At 42.2% G+C, this 14,428-nt stretch overlaps 1 protein-coding gene across 8 annotated transcripts in view; it reads left to right on the forward strand.

Moving 5' to 3' along the window:
• unc13a (unc-13 homolog A (C. elegans)) overlaps window positions 1-14,428 on the forward strand; it is a 72,293-nt gene that overhangs the window by 21,348 nt on the left and 36,517 nt on the right. For all 8 annotated transcript variants that reach the window (XM_054730108.2, XM_054730110.2, XM_054730109.2 and 5 more), the window contains 14 exons: window positions 1,740-2,522; window positions 2,625-2,718; window positions 6,203-6,249; window positions 6,383-6,461; window positions 8,600-8,674; window positions 8,755-8,974; window positions 9,965-10,192; window positions 10,349-10,490; window positions 10,571-10,740; window positions 10,907-11,022; window positions 12,927-13,090; window positions 13,193-13,346; window positions 13,562-13,630; window positions 13,935-14,024. In XM_054730108.2, the coding sequence (XP_054586083.2) occupies window positions 1,740-2,522; window positions 2,625-2,718; window positions 6,203-6,249; window positions 6,383-6,461; window positions 8,600-8,674; window positions 8,755-8,974; window positions 9,965-10,192; window positions 10,349-10,490; window positions 10,571-10,740; window positions 10,907-11,022; window positions 12,927-13,090; window positions 13,193-13,346; window positions 13,562-13,630; window positions 13,935-14,024 (2,431 nt within the window). The remainder of the gene's footprint in view (window positions 1-1,739; window positions 2,523-2,624; window positions 2,719-6,202; window positions 6,250-6,382; window positions 6,462-8,599; window positions 8,675-8,754; window positions 8,975-9,964; window positions 10,193-10,348; window positions 10,491-10,570; window positions 10,741-10,906; window positions 11,023-12,926; window positions 13,091-13,192; window positions 13,347-13,561; window positions 13,631-13,934; window positions 14,025-14,428) is intronic.

The raw sequence follows: 14,428 nt of genomic DNA on the forward strand, positions 1-14,428 counted from the left end.
TGTATATAGGTTTTTATGGGTTTTACAAATGTGTAATTTGGATGTGTTTTTAGAATTTAGAGATTTTAGTGCCGGCTGCTTCACAATGCTGTCTCGAATTGCCCCTCGGGGACTAATAAAGTTGTCTTGAGTCTTGAGTCTTGAGTCTTGAAGAGCCAGTTCAGATGGCTTGGGCATCTAGTTAGGATGCCTCCTGGACGCCTCCCTGGTGAGGTTTTCTGGGCACGTCCAATTGGGAGGAGACCTAAAGGAAGACCTGGGACATGCTGGAGGGACTATGTCTCTCAGCTGGCCAGGGAATGCCTTGGGATTCCCCCAGAGTAGCTGGTCCAAGTTGGCCTGGCAAGCCATTGACAGCTCTCGGTTGTGGGGCGGGTTCTACCGTTGTCTTTCAAATGATCTCCGCATTCCACAATGAATGTGACATTATCTTGTTTCACTCTGTTGCATCACCCCACCCACCAGGCATATAGAGTGCCCTGATTGGCCCACAAGCGGATAAAGCTCTGTGATTTGTTCACTAAGCAGATAGAGCACTATGATTGGCCCACCATTATGGACCAATCACAGCTCTTTATGTGTTTGAAACCCCTCTAGAGAGCTGTGATTGGCTAGCCAGAGTCCTGGTAGGAGCTGCTGAGGTTCCAATGGAGTAGCCTAGACCATTCTTTGAAAAGCAAGAATTTGGTCTAGTTCACTAGGCTAGGTCCAAGTGGCCGGGGAGTGGAAAGTCTGAGCCTCTTTGCTTAGGCTGTTGAACCGAGCCCAGATAAGCAGACAATAATGGATGGATGGATGGATGGATGGATAGAAAATATCACGATATTTAAATATATAATCTATGGTCTTGGCTGCACTCGAGCTGGCCTTTATCTCATCGGTCCTGACCAAACTCTGTCTATAGCCTTTATGGTGGAAACATTTTACAACTTTATCACAAAAACACACTTCAGAATGTCCGTATGACTCCTCTATGCACCATGCAGTATTTGTCACCGTGTCAGTCTGTCAGATAACAGACAGGCTGTGAAATAGGTGTTGGATAAGAAAAATAAAACAGGTTTGTTGTGATTGTTTGTGTGATTGTTGGTGTATTTCCTTTGACTCACAGCCCAAAGCCATAATACAGCTTAACTCTGCATTATAGAACCAACAGGAGTGGGAATCAATACAGATGGAAACTATCGGGTGTGAGTGCTTGTCCCCGTGTGTTAAGAAGCTGTTTTTCTACGTGTCTGAAACTCTCACTGACTTGTGGTCTTACCCAGTGTGTAAAGTTCCTCTTCATTATTGATAAATGTTATTCACTCATTCATCTGTTCTTGCTCTGCCAGGGAAACAAAGTAAACACAGCCTATCAGGTTCACTTGTTCTCATCAAAATAGAGCAAGTTAAATGTCGACTCGTGGAGAAATGTGTTGTTATGGTTTTGCAGCCAAGTGTGTTTTTTTGTATCTCATATTTTGTGTGAGCTAGTAGCTATAGAAACCCTGCCTCTTACTAAAACAAAGACATCCCCTGCAGTTTTATAGATGGATAACTAACCAGACTCCTTTACTGTAACGTGTCATCTGAAGTCTTCTCTTGTTAGTTAGTAGTCTTCCTCCCCGGCCCCAGCCCAATCTCCTCAATTGTCACAACCTATTTCTTTATCATCCAAGTGTGGGGATCCCCTGTCATTTCCTCTTAGGCTTGCTTGTGTTTGTCTAACACACATCTCTGTCTCTCCCACGCTTTAGTCCCACAGACAGTCGTTACGCCTCGTCAGCTGAGCTGAGCCGAGGCAGCTCTCAGCTGAGTGAGGAGTTTGTTCCAGAGGATGGCGAGAGCTTTCAGGATTCAGAGTTCTATGACGAAAACGATTCCTACCACTCCTGCCACTCCTCGGTCAGCTACGGCAAAGAAGACTCCCCGGGCTGGGACGGTGAGGACAACCAGGGCATCTATAGTGATGAGGGAAGCTATCTCAAACATGGAGGGGAGGATGGTGCGCTGTATGATGAAGAGGGAAGCATTTATGCAATGGAATACAACTACAAAGATGAAGGAGAGATGCCCTATGAGGAAGATGAAGAGATGTATCCACTGGGCACCACAAAGGGTAAAGATCAGGAGCATGCCAGCACCCCAGTACCCTCAAACACTGCATCCACCCTGATGCCTCTCTCAGATGGACTGTCCTCCACCCGACCACCTTTGGAGAAGCAGACGTCTTTGCATCAACAGAGACAGCCTCAGCCTCCCAGCACAGCTCCTGAAATACCTCCAGTCTCCCAGGAGAGCATGGGGCCCTCTGACATCACAGAGTCCATTAAGCCTTCCTTTGCACCTTCAGAACAACTGCCTGTCACAACTACATCCACCCCAACATCACAGGTTCCACCTCTAGACACCAAACCCTTAGAGCCAGAGCTCAAATCTGAAGCATCTCAGGAGGAATCTAAACCATTTGAGCAGCCTCCAGAGGCAGAAACGGCACCTGCTGCTCCTGAGGAGAAACTGGGGGAGCCCCTTGTTCCCAGGTGACCACTGATTTTACAGTTTTCGGCAAACTTAAAAAAAAAAAGTGTATTAAGATTATATTCATTCTGATTTTATGTTGGAATGCAAACATTTACTTACAGTTTTCCAAGGAGGGAAATCATGGAACCAGGTCACGCCAGAGCGAAGGCCAACTGGCTTCGACTCTTCAGCAGAGTACGCCTACAGCTACAAGAGGTACGGTACCTCCCGCTCTTAGGTGTTTCAGTGTATCACTGTAGTGTGTTTGCCCGGTTACCTGCCAGGTGAGTGCCTGTGTGGGTTATGTAGTATATTTTTTTCCTGTTGTTGCTCTGCTTTAATCCGTAAATCCATTATTTGATCTCAGTATAATGCATCAATCCCTGCATGTTCTACAGTTACAGTTTACTTTTGCAGGTTTTGTTGTTGTTTTTTTGTCATGGGTGTGAATTCTACTGTCTTGTGTGTACTTTTTCCCTGTTCACCCCTTGTATTGTTTCTGTCGTGTCATTATTTTCTTTTCAGTTGTTTGCTGTCCTCGTAGCCATTTGCATGTAGTCCGTTGTGATTACCGTGGCTGGATCAGACTTCCAGGTGGGTGTGTCCAGCAGCGTGTTCTGATTTATACCTTCCAGGACGCTTGTGGGGATCATGGCAGAAAACTTCTGCAAGTCTGCTGAGTATCATTTTATAGTACAGGCACATATTCTAGCAAAGGATGCTCGAAGTTGTCCTTTTTACCAACGTCCGATATTGTCTGACTCTTAATTTCCGATATGGACCGATACAGATACATGCACGGCCTCCCTCTCATAAAAAAAAGAAAAACTACAACGTTTAGGTTACTAACTTTACATATCTCCTATCATGCATGCTTGAATTTTAAACATGTTCTGTGCAAACTAAAAACTACTTCAATTTAGGTTAATAATAGGAAAATTGCCATATTTTATTTGTCCCCAACAGCAGCTGAATCCATTTTCTTTAAGCATGACGCTAAGATGTGTGTATTAGTGATATATATTTTTTCTTTTCAGTATATTACAGTTTTGATCATTAAAGCTGCTACAATAAATTTGGAAAACAAATTACTTAAAACATTTTTTCATGCTACAATGTTCCAACATATTATAGCTATAAATACATTGGGGAGATAAAAAGGTTCTCTTGCATTCGTCTAAAAAACTCAGCCAATAACACGTTTCGGACCGAAAACAAATATTGGACCATCCGGTTGTCCATCTAGCCGATCTGCCGCTCTTTTCTTGGTCATCCTTTTATTAAAAGGAAGACAGAAAGAAAACAATCTTTTATTATCACCTCTCAATATAAAAATCATGAGGTGCTTATTCCACACTTGTGTATTTAGCACCAGAACACCATTGGCGTGAGAGGTTCTCGGTTCAAAAATATCAGAGAAGGAGAAACGGCTATAGAGCAAACTACCAAAATGGAAAACACCATTTGAAGTCACAGACTACAAAACTTGAACTAATGACCTAGAAAATGGCGACTAGTGTTTAGCACTATCTCATTTCGTCCTGCATCGCGGATTTCCAGTTTCGGTAAAAGCATCTTAGGGAAGATACCCGAGGGAGGGGTGAGTGTTCTGTGACTGTGTTTGCGTTCAAAACCTAGCATGTTTGCAGATTTTTTAGAACATCATTAACCTTTTATAAAGATTTTCATAATCTAAAATAGCTCAAAAACTGAACATCAGCTCTGTCATATTCTGACATGTTGAGAGGAGAAGTAGTTGAAGAGTTTGATGTAATTCGATGTAGTTTCGATGTAATCTGCTGGGTTCCTTATATAGGAAACTTTAGCTAATTGGCTTAATGAACGGAACTGTAACGGAATGTTTACTTTGTGAAGTATCTCGAGACGACTTTTGTCAAGATTTGATGCTATATACAACGCTCAGCATAAATGAGTACACCCCTCTACATTTGTCAGAAAACCTTTAGTTTCCTTTCAGAATCAACATTTTCCATGAGATGCCAAACTACAACATACTCACATAAATGTGAGCCATTGATTGAAAACAAGATTTGCTCATTTGCACACACAAACGTGATTTTCCTACCAAATTTATTCAAGCCCTCGAGTACACCCCAGTCTTAGTAGAAAAGCCAAACTTAACACTGCAAAATTCAAATTAACAGGCGTTTAACCACAAATGAGTCTAATGATTAATTTAAGAGGTGTCCAGCAGACAGGTGACTGTAAAAGGGCATTACTTAACAAAAAAACAACCTTCCCATTTCATGCTGTCAGCAATGACTCCACGTGGAAGAGAAATGTCACAAAATCTGGGAAAAGAAATCATTTCCTTACACAAAAAAGGTGAGGGCTACAAGAAGATCTGCAAAGGTTTGCATTTCAGTCAAAATACTGTTGCAAAATTGATCCAAACATTTAAGAAAGATGGAAGCGCAACCATCTTACAGAGACCTTCAGGCTGTCCACGGAAGTTAACCACCAGGAGCACCAGGAGCGTCTTATGATAAAGGTTTGAAGAAAATCGCCATGACGACTCTATACAATGGTTTTTGGAGCCAATGGTTTCAAAACTGTATGGTTCATAAAGGTGAAGATTTGAAAGAGAAATGCATGGTGCATACAGTGAAGCATGGTGGTGGCGGTGTCCTTATGTGGGCTGCATGAGTGCTGCTGGTGTTGGGGAGCTGCCTTTCATTGATGGTATCATGAACTCAACCATGTACTGCTCTATACTGAAGGAGAAGATGCTGCCATCACTCCGTGCACTTGGTCGTCGTGCAGTTTTTCAACACAACAATGATCCAAAACACACATCTAAAGCTACTGTTGCATTTCTGAAGAAGAACAGGGTGAAGGTGATTGAATGGCCAAGTATGTCCCCTGATCTGAACCCAAACACCTGTGGGGACATCTGAAGCAGCAAGTTGAGCATCACTCTCCATCCAGCATCCAGGCTCTAAAAGAGGTTCTTCTGGAAGAATGGAAAGAGACAGATGTTGCAATACGTCGCCAACTTGTTCATTCCATGCCTAGAAGACATGGCTGTCCTTGAAAATCACAGTGGTCACACAAAATACTAGATGTAGTTTTTGTTGTGGAGTGTATTCATTTTTGCTTCAACCAATTTGAATAAAACTGAAGATTTTGTGACCTAAGTTATATTATTAACCTTAATCTATTTATGGAGTTAAACAAGTGTTCAATAAAACCAGCCTTGGGAAAATTCAGGAAATTGTTCTTTTGTTCATTGAGCTGCTGATTAAATTCAGGCTTTTTAAAGGAGGTGTTCTCATTTATGCTGAGCAGTGTAAATAAATTGAATTCAATTGAAGAAATATGTAATTAAAATACTGAAAACCGATACCAATTATTTTCTATATTTAATGCCAATATCGGCTGATATTAATGGTACACCGATAATATCGGACATCCCTGGTTCTAGCCAAGATTATTTCTGTGATGTTGATGTTTGTCTGGCATTTTTTAAGAGGTAAAGACCATGCCCTTCAGTAATGAATTAGAAAGAATTAAGGAATACTTACATGGATACCTATCTGTTACACCACTCTCACAGTTACTCTTTGTAACTTTTTGACATAAAACATAAAACCAGGTCTTTTGTGGACATTTAAAAGACCGAACAAACCTCATCTCTCTTTTCCTGACTTTCCCATTCCACTCGTCTGCTTCTCCCCAGGCCCGAGGAGAAAGTGTTGGGATCGCCTCCCTGCTTTTATCAGCAGGGTGAGTTACCACCATTATGGCTAACTTCCTAAACAAATACGAGTCTGTTGTGTAACCAACTTCTTGTGTTCTGATTGTCACTGACAGCTGCTGGTGGACATAAAACTGATGTTTATGTGTGTTTTCTGCCCAGCATGGGTGGTGCTCTGTACAGCATCGACAGCATGCCAGACCTTAGGAAGAGGAAAGCAATGCCTCTGGTCAGAGATCTGGTGAGTTTCTTTGCTGATGTCCAAACGTTTCATGTTCCCGAGGCTCTGCCTTCAGTCCTACCGTGTGACAACATTTTAGTTTCCCTCTTGTCTCGTTGTCAAGTTCTTTTTCTCAGACGAGTTTCTTTTAACTTGAGTTGACGTTTTTCGACTGTCGGCTGCAGTCTTCATCACTTTATAATAAGCAGCAAAAATCCTTTATTTTTCACATTGAACAAAAGAACCAAAACAGAGGAAAGAAGACAGGATGAATTAAATCGAATGGTCTTCCTGTCTGTGTTTCAGCCCACCGAAGCCTTTTTATTAAGCTGATATGCATTTCCCAGTGGTTAAAGTCTGACAGGATGAGCTGTAATGTTGAGAGGCTGCTGGCAAGGCTGCAGATTCTGACTAATGCTCATGTCTGCTGGCCGCTCTCATCTATAAGGTTTTTATCACACTCTCTAGCCATCAACCCCACGCCTTTCTAACACTGCTTCAGTGCTTATTTGACTGTGATAAACACAAATCCTTGGGAGAAGAAAGTGTAAATTGAGACTACTGCACAATTAGTTTGTCTTTCAGAAGCAGAGAAAGAAGAGCATCAGGTTAACCTCTCCCAAGTCATGCAGCTCATTGTTTTTACTCCCTGGTCTGAGCGCATACTCAAAAATAAAGCATGGCAGACTTCTGCAGACATCTACGGTATAAAAGCTGCTGCCTTTAGCATTCTTCATGCTAAATGAAGCAAAGTAACTGCCCAGAATTCATTTAATCAAGGTGGATTATCCCTGTGAGTTATGTTGTAGAAGTTTCTCCACTCTTCATTCAGTTTTACACATGCACACACACACACACACACACACACACACACACACACACACACACACACACACACAGTTGTTGTTTCATAACGTTGTCATTAGATTTGATTTCATTTGATCTTATTGTATACTTTATATGCTGGTATGTTAAAATATCCCTGATGTGGGTCCATAAAGGATCTACTCTACTCTACTCTACTCTTCTCTACTCTACTCTACTCTACTCTACTCTACTCTACTCTTCTCTACTCTACTCTACTCTACTCTACTCTTCTCTACTCTACTCTACTCTACTCTACTCTACTCTACTCTACTCTACTCTACTGTAAAGATCCACTTCTAGGGAAATCTTAACAGGAGCACCAGCTGATTACACTGAAGTTATTTCTCTAGCATAAATAAGCATCTAGCAACAGGTAGACACACACACACACACACACACACACACACACACACACACACACACACACACACACACACACACACACACACACACACGTGCACTCACAGGGTTTAATAAATTGTCTCAATTATTAATTATTAATCGGACACAACGGGGTTCTTTCTCAAAGACGAATATTATATTATTCATTCATTATTTCTACTAATCATTGGATCTGTTGAATGAGCTGCTTGATCATGCCATTTAAAACTAAATTTGATGTAACTTTTACCTTGGCTGATCTTTTTTAATCATACGTGAAAAACTCTTTAAGATTTGTGAAATATTTCTTGACATTGTTTTTATTGTTGCCCTTTCTGAAATTAAATGTGTCCCACTTCTTTTCCCTCCCCACTCTACTGCCACAGGCAATGGTGAGTGTTATTTACAGCACCAACACTTGGAGGTGTCACTTTGTGTCTCCTCTGCAGTCTTTAAAAACAAGAAATATAAACTTGTCATTTTTAATGGTGCAACAAATCTAATACATGTATGAACAGTAATATGTGCGGGAGCATAGAGCGGCCAACCACACTAAATGTAATTAGAGCGATGTCACCTTATAACACCATAACTTTATTGTTCCAATGTTTGTACAATATACATATTATAATGTACGAATGTGATATTTATATTGTGCAAACATGAAAATTATATATAAAGAACAATAAAGTAAAGATGTTATAATGGGATATTTTACGTGGGTGGCAGCTCTACATTGCTTAAATATGTACACATGAACATTTGCTGGATTTTAAAGGGATGATTCTTAAAGAAACTTTCTTTTATTATCAGTTTTTGTTGCAGGATTGTTATTTTACTCTGAAGAATTCAGACATATTTTAAATGGAAAAAAAGTGTTTTTTGACCCCCTTGTCCCCATCTTGTTCCAGTCTTTGGTCCAGAACTCCAGAAAGGCGGGTATCACCTCAGCTCTTACGTCCAGCACCCTGCACAATGAAGAGCTGGTCCGTTCTCTCAAAACATTTGACTTAAAATACAAGAGTACTAACTCTGGCATTAACTCATTTGTTCTGTACCTCTGTAGAAGTGTCATGTCTATAAGAAGACCCTCCAGGCCCTCATATATCCCATCTCTTGCACCACTCCACACAACTTTGAGGTGTGGACGGCCACCACGCCCACCTACTGCTATGAGTGTGAAGGCCTGCTGTGGGGCATCGCCCGCCAGGGCATGCGCTGTACTGAATGTGGAGTCAAGTGCCACGAAAAGTGCCAAGACCTGCTCAATGCTGACTGTCTGCAGAGTAAGCAAAGTGTTTGGAATTATTATTATTAAGAATTTAAACATAATTTTATTAGAAAACAGTACTAATAACATGAATAATTAAGTAACATTTACTCAAAAGACTCATGAATGTTGCAAACCTTAAAGCAAATGAATCAAACTTTTGCTTGTGGCGAGTGGCATCTGCACATCTTATTGTCAAATGAACATTTATGGACTTGCCCATCTTGGCTCACGATGGGGAAGGCTGTTGTTGATTTAGTGTCCAGTTCGCAGAGCAAACACAGTCAGTGGTAGAGTCACGTTGCTGTTAGCCAATCAGAGGCGAGAAGTCCAATTATCAGGAAAAAATGAAGAGTAAAATTCCAAATCCTGCCTTCGTGTTCTCCCTTCTGCTGAGACAGGAGCACAAGAGCCTTTGTCCCCACAGAGATGACTCACATGTTTAAACACTAGTGAACTTGGTTTTTATATAAACTCATGGTAGTTGAAATTAGCTCATTAGCTCAATAGCTACATAAAATCTTTTATTTATGCAGTTTCATTATGTACAGATTTTTCTTTCTTGTTATTTGCTCAGTGTTTCATACATCTGAAGGTTAATTACAGATGTGTTTATGTTGTTTTAAAGACCTTTTCAGAATAAATGTTTTAGATGTTTTTTATATTTCTAAAAGAAGATCATCTACATTTATTTCTACTTTTAATAAAGCCAGACAGCCCTGCTTCTTATCTTATTTTTTATCTTATTAAAGCTGTTTTTCTTCTGTCATCATTGACCTTTCCCATTTCAGTCTCAGTGTTTCTAAGCATTTCATTGCTCTAGAGGTCTCTTTACGTCTAATTTGTGAAATAAATCGGAGCTTTTCATTCATTGCTCGACACTAGAAACATATGTTTAATTGTTAACTTAAACTGGTATCATTTGTTGTGTGACTACAACAGTAAAGCATCATCTGACAGTACTTCTGTTTGATTTAAGATGTTTGTATCACCATCGTCTAACCAGGAGCAGCAGAGAAGAGCTCTAAACATGGCGCGGAGGATCGGACTCAGAACATCATCATGGTTCTTAAGGATCGTATGAAGATCCGCGAGAGGAACAAGCCGGAGATCTTTGAACTCATTCAGGAAGTGTTTGCTGTCATCAAGTCCACTCATGTCACCCACATGAAGCAGATTAAACAGAGTGTGCTGGACGGGACCTCTAAATGGTCAGCCAAGATCTGCATCACAGGTGAGAGGGGAGTCACAGTGGATCTGATGGGACCTGACCGACGTGGTCAGCGTCAGCGTCAGAGTAGATGGCTTGTGACAGATGTTTTGGTCTGTAAAAGGAAACAAACGCTTATTCCGACCCAGGTGACACTTCAGGTCTCTGTCTTGTTCTTAGTGCTGTGTGCTCAGGGTCTTCAGGCCAAGGATAAAACCGGTTCCAGTGATCCTTACGTAACCGTCCAGGTGGGGAAGACAAAAAAGAGAACCAAAACCATCTACGGCAACCTCAACCCTGTCTGGGAGGAAACATTTAATTTGTGAGTGGCTGATGTTTTAAAAAGATTCAAATGAAACATCTTTAGTTATTTTCCGTTGTGTCTGCTTCTGTCTGTTTCAGTGAATGCCACAACTCCTCCGACCGCATTAAGGTGCGAGTGTGGGACGAAGACGATGACATTAAGTCTCGTGTGAAGCAGAAGTTCAAGCGAGAGTCCGACGACTTCCTCGGCCAAACTATCATCGAGGTCCGCACCCTGAGCGGGGAGATGGATGTCTGGTACAATCTGGGTCAGTTGATCTTTGAGTCCTCCTTCGCTGACCCTGTAATGACCTCACAGCGTGTCACTGACCTGTTATGTTGTTGTACAACAGCTTTAAGTCTGAATAATCTGTTTTAACCGCTGAGTCAATTCCAGCACCAAGTTTGATGCCCGTATGTTTTTGTTGCTGCCAGACAAACGTACCGACAAATCGGCGGTGTCCGGAGCTATCCGCATGCGCATTAATGTAGAGATCAAAGGAGAGGAGACAGTCGCCCCATATCACGTTCAGTACACGTGTCTGCATGAGGTAAGCTCAGTCTCTCTTAAATTATTGTGAGTTCAGCTGTGTGATTCTGCTGTTCTGAGGCTACATTTTGATGCCCTCTGCTCTGCTTTTTCTGTCAAACTCCTGCAGTGACCCACAACTCAGAAATAACTAAAGCATCCTCCATTTTTTTTTTGATGGTGGTGATTTTTACTCAGAAGCGAGTAAAGTCATCCATTCAGATTACACTTCTGTTTGCCTGTATATCCAAAACATTTCATGAATCTCTTTCAGCAGCTGGCCAAAGCTGCAACTGAGTGCAAGTTCAAGGTTTTAATTTTAAAAACAGAGCGTCATGTTATTCTTTTATTTGACCGAGCTGTTTCTTTGTCCCCTAAGCTCCGTCACCATTCAGACCTTCATAACCTGGCAGCTTTTACTCAACCAACACCCCAATTTGTGCATACGGTTCAAAAAATGTAATTAAAACTCAAAATTTCACTGAGATTTTTCACCTTGTTTACTATGATCAGATCTATGTTGTAAGCTATTGCTTGCAGCTGCTGTTGGTCTATTTGGCCAGATGGTAAATCTGTGATTTTAATGCACAGCTTCTTCGACAGTGTGACAAACATTTTTTATGAAAAGCAAAGAAATTGTGTTTGTGTTCAGCTTTTTGCATGACAAGGCTTCATTGGTTTTCCCCTCCTTGAAAACATTCACTCAGTTCCAGCCGGACACATGTATGCTTCAGGCTTTGTAACCGTCCGGTCTGAGCTACTCTAACCCCTGTGAAGGATCTGGAAGTTGTTTTAAAATGGGTGTGGAGGTAAATGAGTTCTGACAAAACTCCATTTGCACGTAGATCCGTTCAGCCTCACTTTCAGTAAATCATTTGCGTTTCTCTTCATATTCTATAATAGTTCAAATAAAGTTCGAAACTGGGATATAACAGAAACCCTTTGCACCAGTCTGTGCCAATGAGCCACGGTCAGGGGTGGACTGGCCTATCTGGCATTCTGGCACTGTCCCGGTGGGCCGCTTAGCCACGTGGGCTGCTTGCCCAGCTTGGGCCGACACTACTCCACAGTTGGTGATCTGCAGAACATTAGCTACATGGTAACCTGAAGCTAACAGTTTTTCCAGGCATTTTTAGCAAGAAAAACACGGTAGAACGATGAAGTAGGAGTTGTTTTACCGCTTTAGCATGTAGCTAATGTCGCGCTGATCTCCGCCCGTGGAGAATGAGCTGGTCTGGAAGGCCAGGGCTCCCGGTCGCAGCGGTCTGGCCCTGCTTGTAATTTAACAGTCCCAGTCCATATTAGAGCTCGCATTCGGCCTAGAGACGAGTCCGCGGACAGCAACACCCCCCACCCCCACCGCTCTCCCAATGGGGAGGGCCGACTGAGGGCCGATGATTCATAAAAATGCCAGGGCCAAATTTTAGTCCCAGTCCACCCCTGGCCACGGTGAGCAGGTTAATTCACCTCACTGACATTTGCTTCCATCAATGATCCAAGTTAATACTGTGTGAAGTTTGGCACAAGCACCACTTCTTAAGATGCTGGGCTCGTGTCTGCTCTGGCTCTGTGCAGAAAACTCACCTGATTGATTGTTGAGCGTTCCTAGAGCTGAATGGAGTCATTACTTGGCTCATTACTCAACCGAGTCTATTAGGTGAACCTTAAATAACAAATGGCCACTCTTATTGCTTCCCATAAGTACCCATGCACCCACTCGGAGTGCTTTACTGAGCTGTAACGTTTTACGACCGAGAGAGCGCCTTGTGCTGGCCTCATAAGTAGTTTTATGGCTCTTTCTGCATCCGAGCCAACAGACACAGCGGTCTGAGTGCTCCTAGTGTGCCCTTAGTGCAGTTATACGTATATAAAATATGATTACAACTGAGCGAGTTGGTAAAAATCACTTTCCTTTTCTTTCTATAGAACCTCTTTCATTACGTGACCGACATGCAGAACACCGGTGTGGTGAAGATCCCTGACGCCAAAGGCGATGATGCGTGGAAGGTCTATTTTGAGGAGACACCACAGGAAATAGTAGATGAGTTTGCTATGCGCTATGGAGTAGAGTCCATCTACCAGGCCATGACGTATGTCTGGAAGGAAAAAGCTGAATATTAGAGCTGGTGTTTGGCTGCTTTCGTGTGTTGGGATTAGTGTTTTGAGCCTTTTTTGTTTAACTTCATTTGCAGCCACTTTGCCTGCTTGTCTTCTAAATACATGTGCCCCGGTGTTCCTGCTGTTATGAGCACCCTGCTGGCCAACATCAACGCCTACTACGCCCACACCACTCAGGCAACCAACAATGTCTCTGCCTCCGACCGCTTCGCTGCTTCAAACTTTGGAGTGAGTCAAATAAAGTCAGAGTAAAGATGAACAAAAGAACACATCAAAATTACTGCAGATGCAACCCTTTTATTCTGTTTAACATGTGTGTGTTAAAAAAAATCTGAAGTACCATGATGCATTTTGATTTTAATAGGTCTGACCTGTTTCAGTTTTTCCACAATGATTCTTATTATTAATGATCAATAATAAAATCAGCTTTGTTTCACCCACAGAAAGAGCGATTTGTCAAGCTTCTAGACCAGCTGCACAACTCCCTGAGAATAGACCTGTCCATGTACAGGGTGAGATCCCTCTTCATTTCACTGGCACCTCATTTCCTGCACGATCTACAATTCCTTCCATTTCTTCATACACACAAATACAGTATGTGTATGTCAATGTGTTGTTAGAAACAGCAAACACACAAAGCAGTGGGTTAATTAGAGCGACATTTCCTCAGCCAGGAAACACAGCACACCCACACAGAGGGATGAGAGCTGGCAGTGATAATTGTGTGTGCTTGTAGGATCTTGCCCATGGACGCATGGGACCACTGCAGATGTGAAATCGTGTGTTGTGGCTTAGTATGTGTGTCTTTTACTGCAGAATAACTTCCCAGCTAGCAGTCCAGAGAGGTTACAGGACCTCAAGTCCACAGTGGATCTCCTCACAAGTATCACTTTCTTCAGAATGAAGGTACATCCCTTCTTTACACTTAGTAATATCCTTTTTATTCACTTCACCTGAAAGGGGGGGGGGGGGGGTTGCTGGTGCCTATCTCCAGCGGTCAACGGGCAATCAGGCGGGGTACACCCTGAACAGAGTGCCAGTCCATCGCAGGGCAGGCAACACAGATACACACAGGACACACAGTCATACACACACACACTCACACCTGAGGACAATTTAGACAGATTACAGGTAAAAACCTAACAGTCATGTTTTTGGACTGTGGGAGGAAGACGGAGTACCCGGAGAGAACCCACACATGCACAGGGAGAACATGCAAACTCATCCCAAAAACTCTTACAGATAAAAAATATTAATATGAAAAACAACCATAGTAATACATTTTCTCATACAATCTGCCTTTAATTTAT

This window comes from Nothobranchius furzeri, chromosome 8 (genome assembly GCF_043380555.1).
Source record: "Nothobranchius furzeri strain GRZ-AD chromosome 8, NfurGRZ-RIMD1, whole genome shotgun sequence".
Classification (NCBI taxonomy): domain Eukaryota; kingdom Metazoa; phylum Chordata; class Actinopteri; order Cyprinodontiformes; family Nothobranchiidae; genus Nothobranchius; species Nothobranchius furzeri.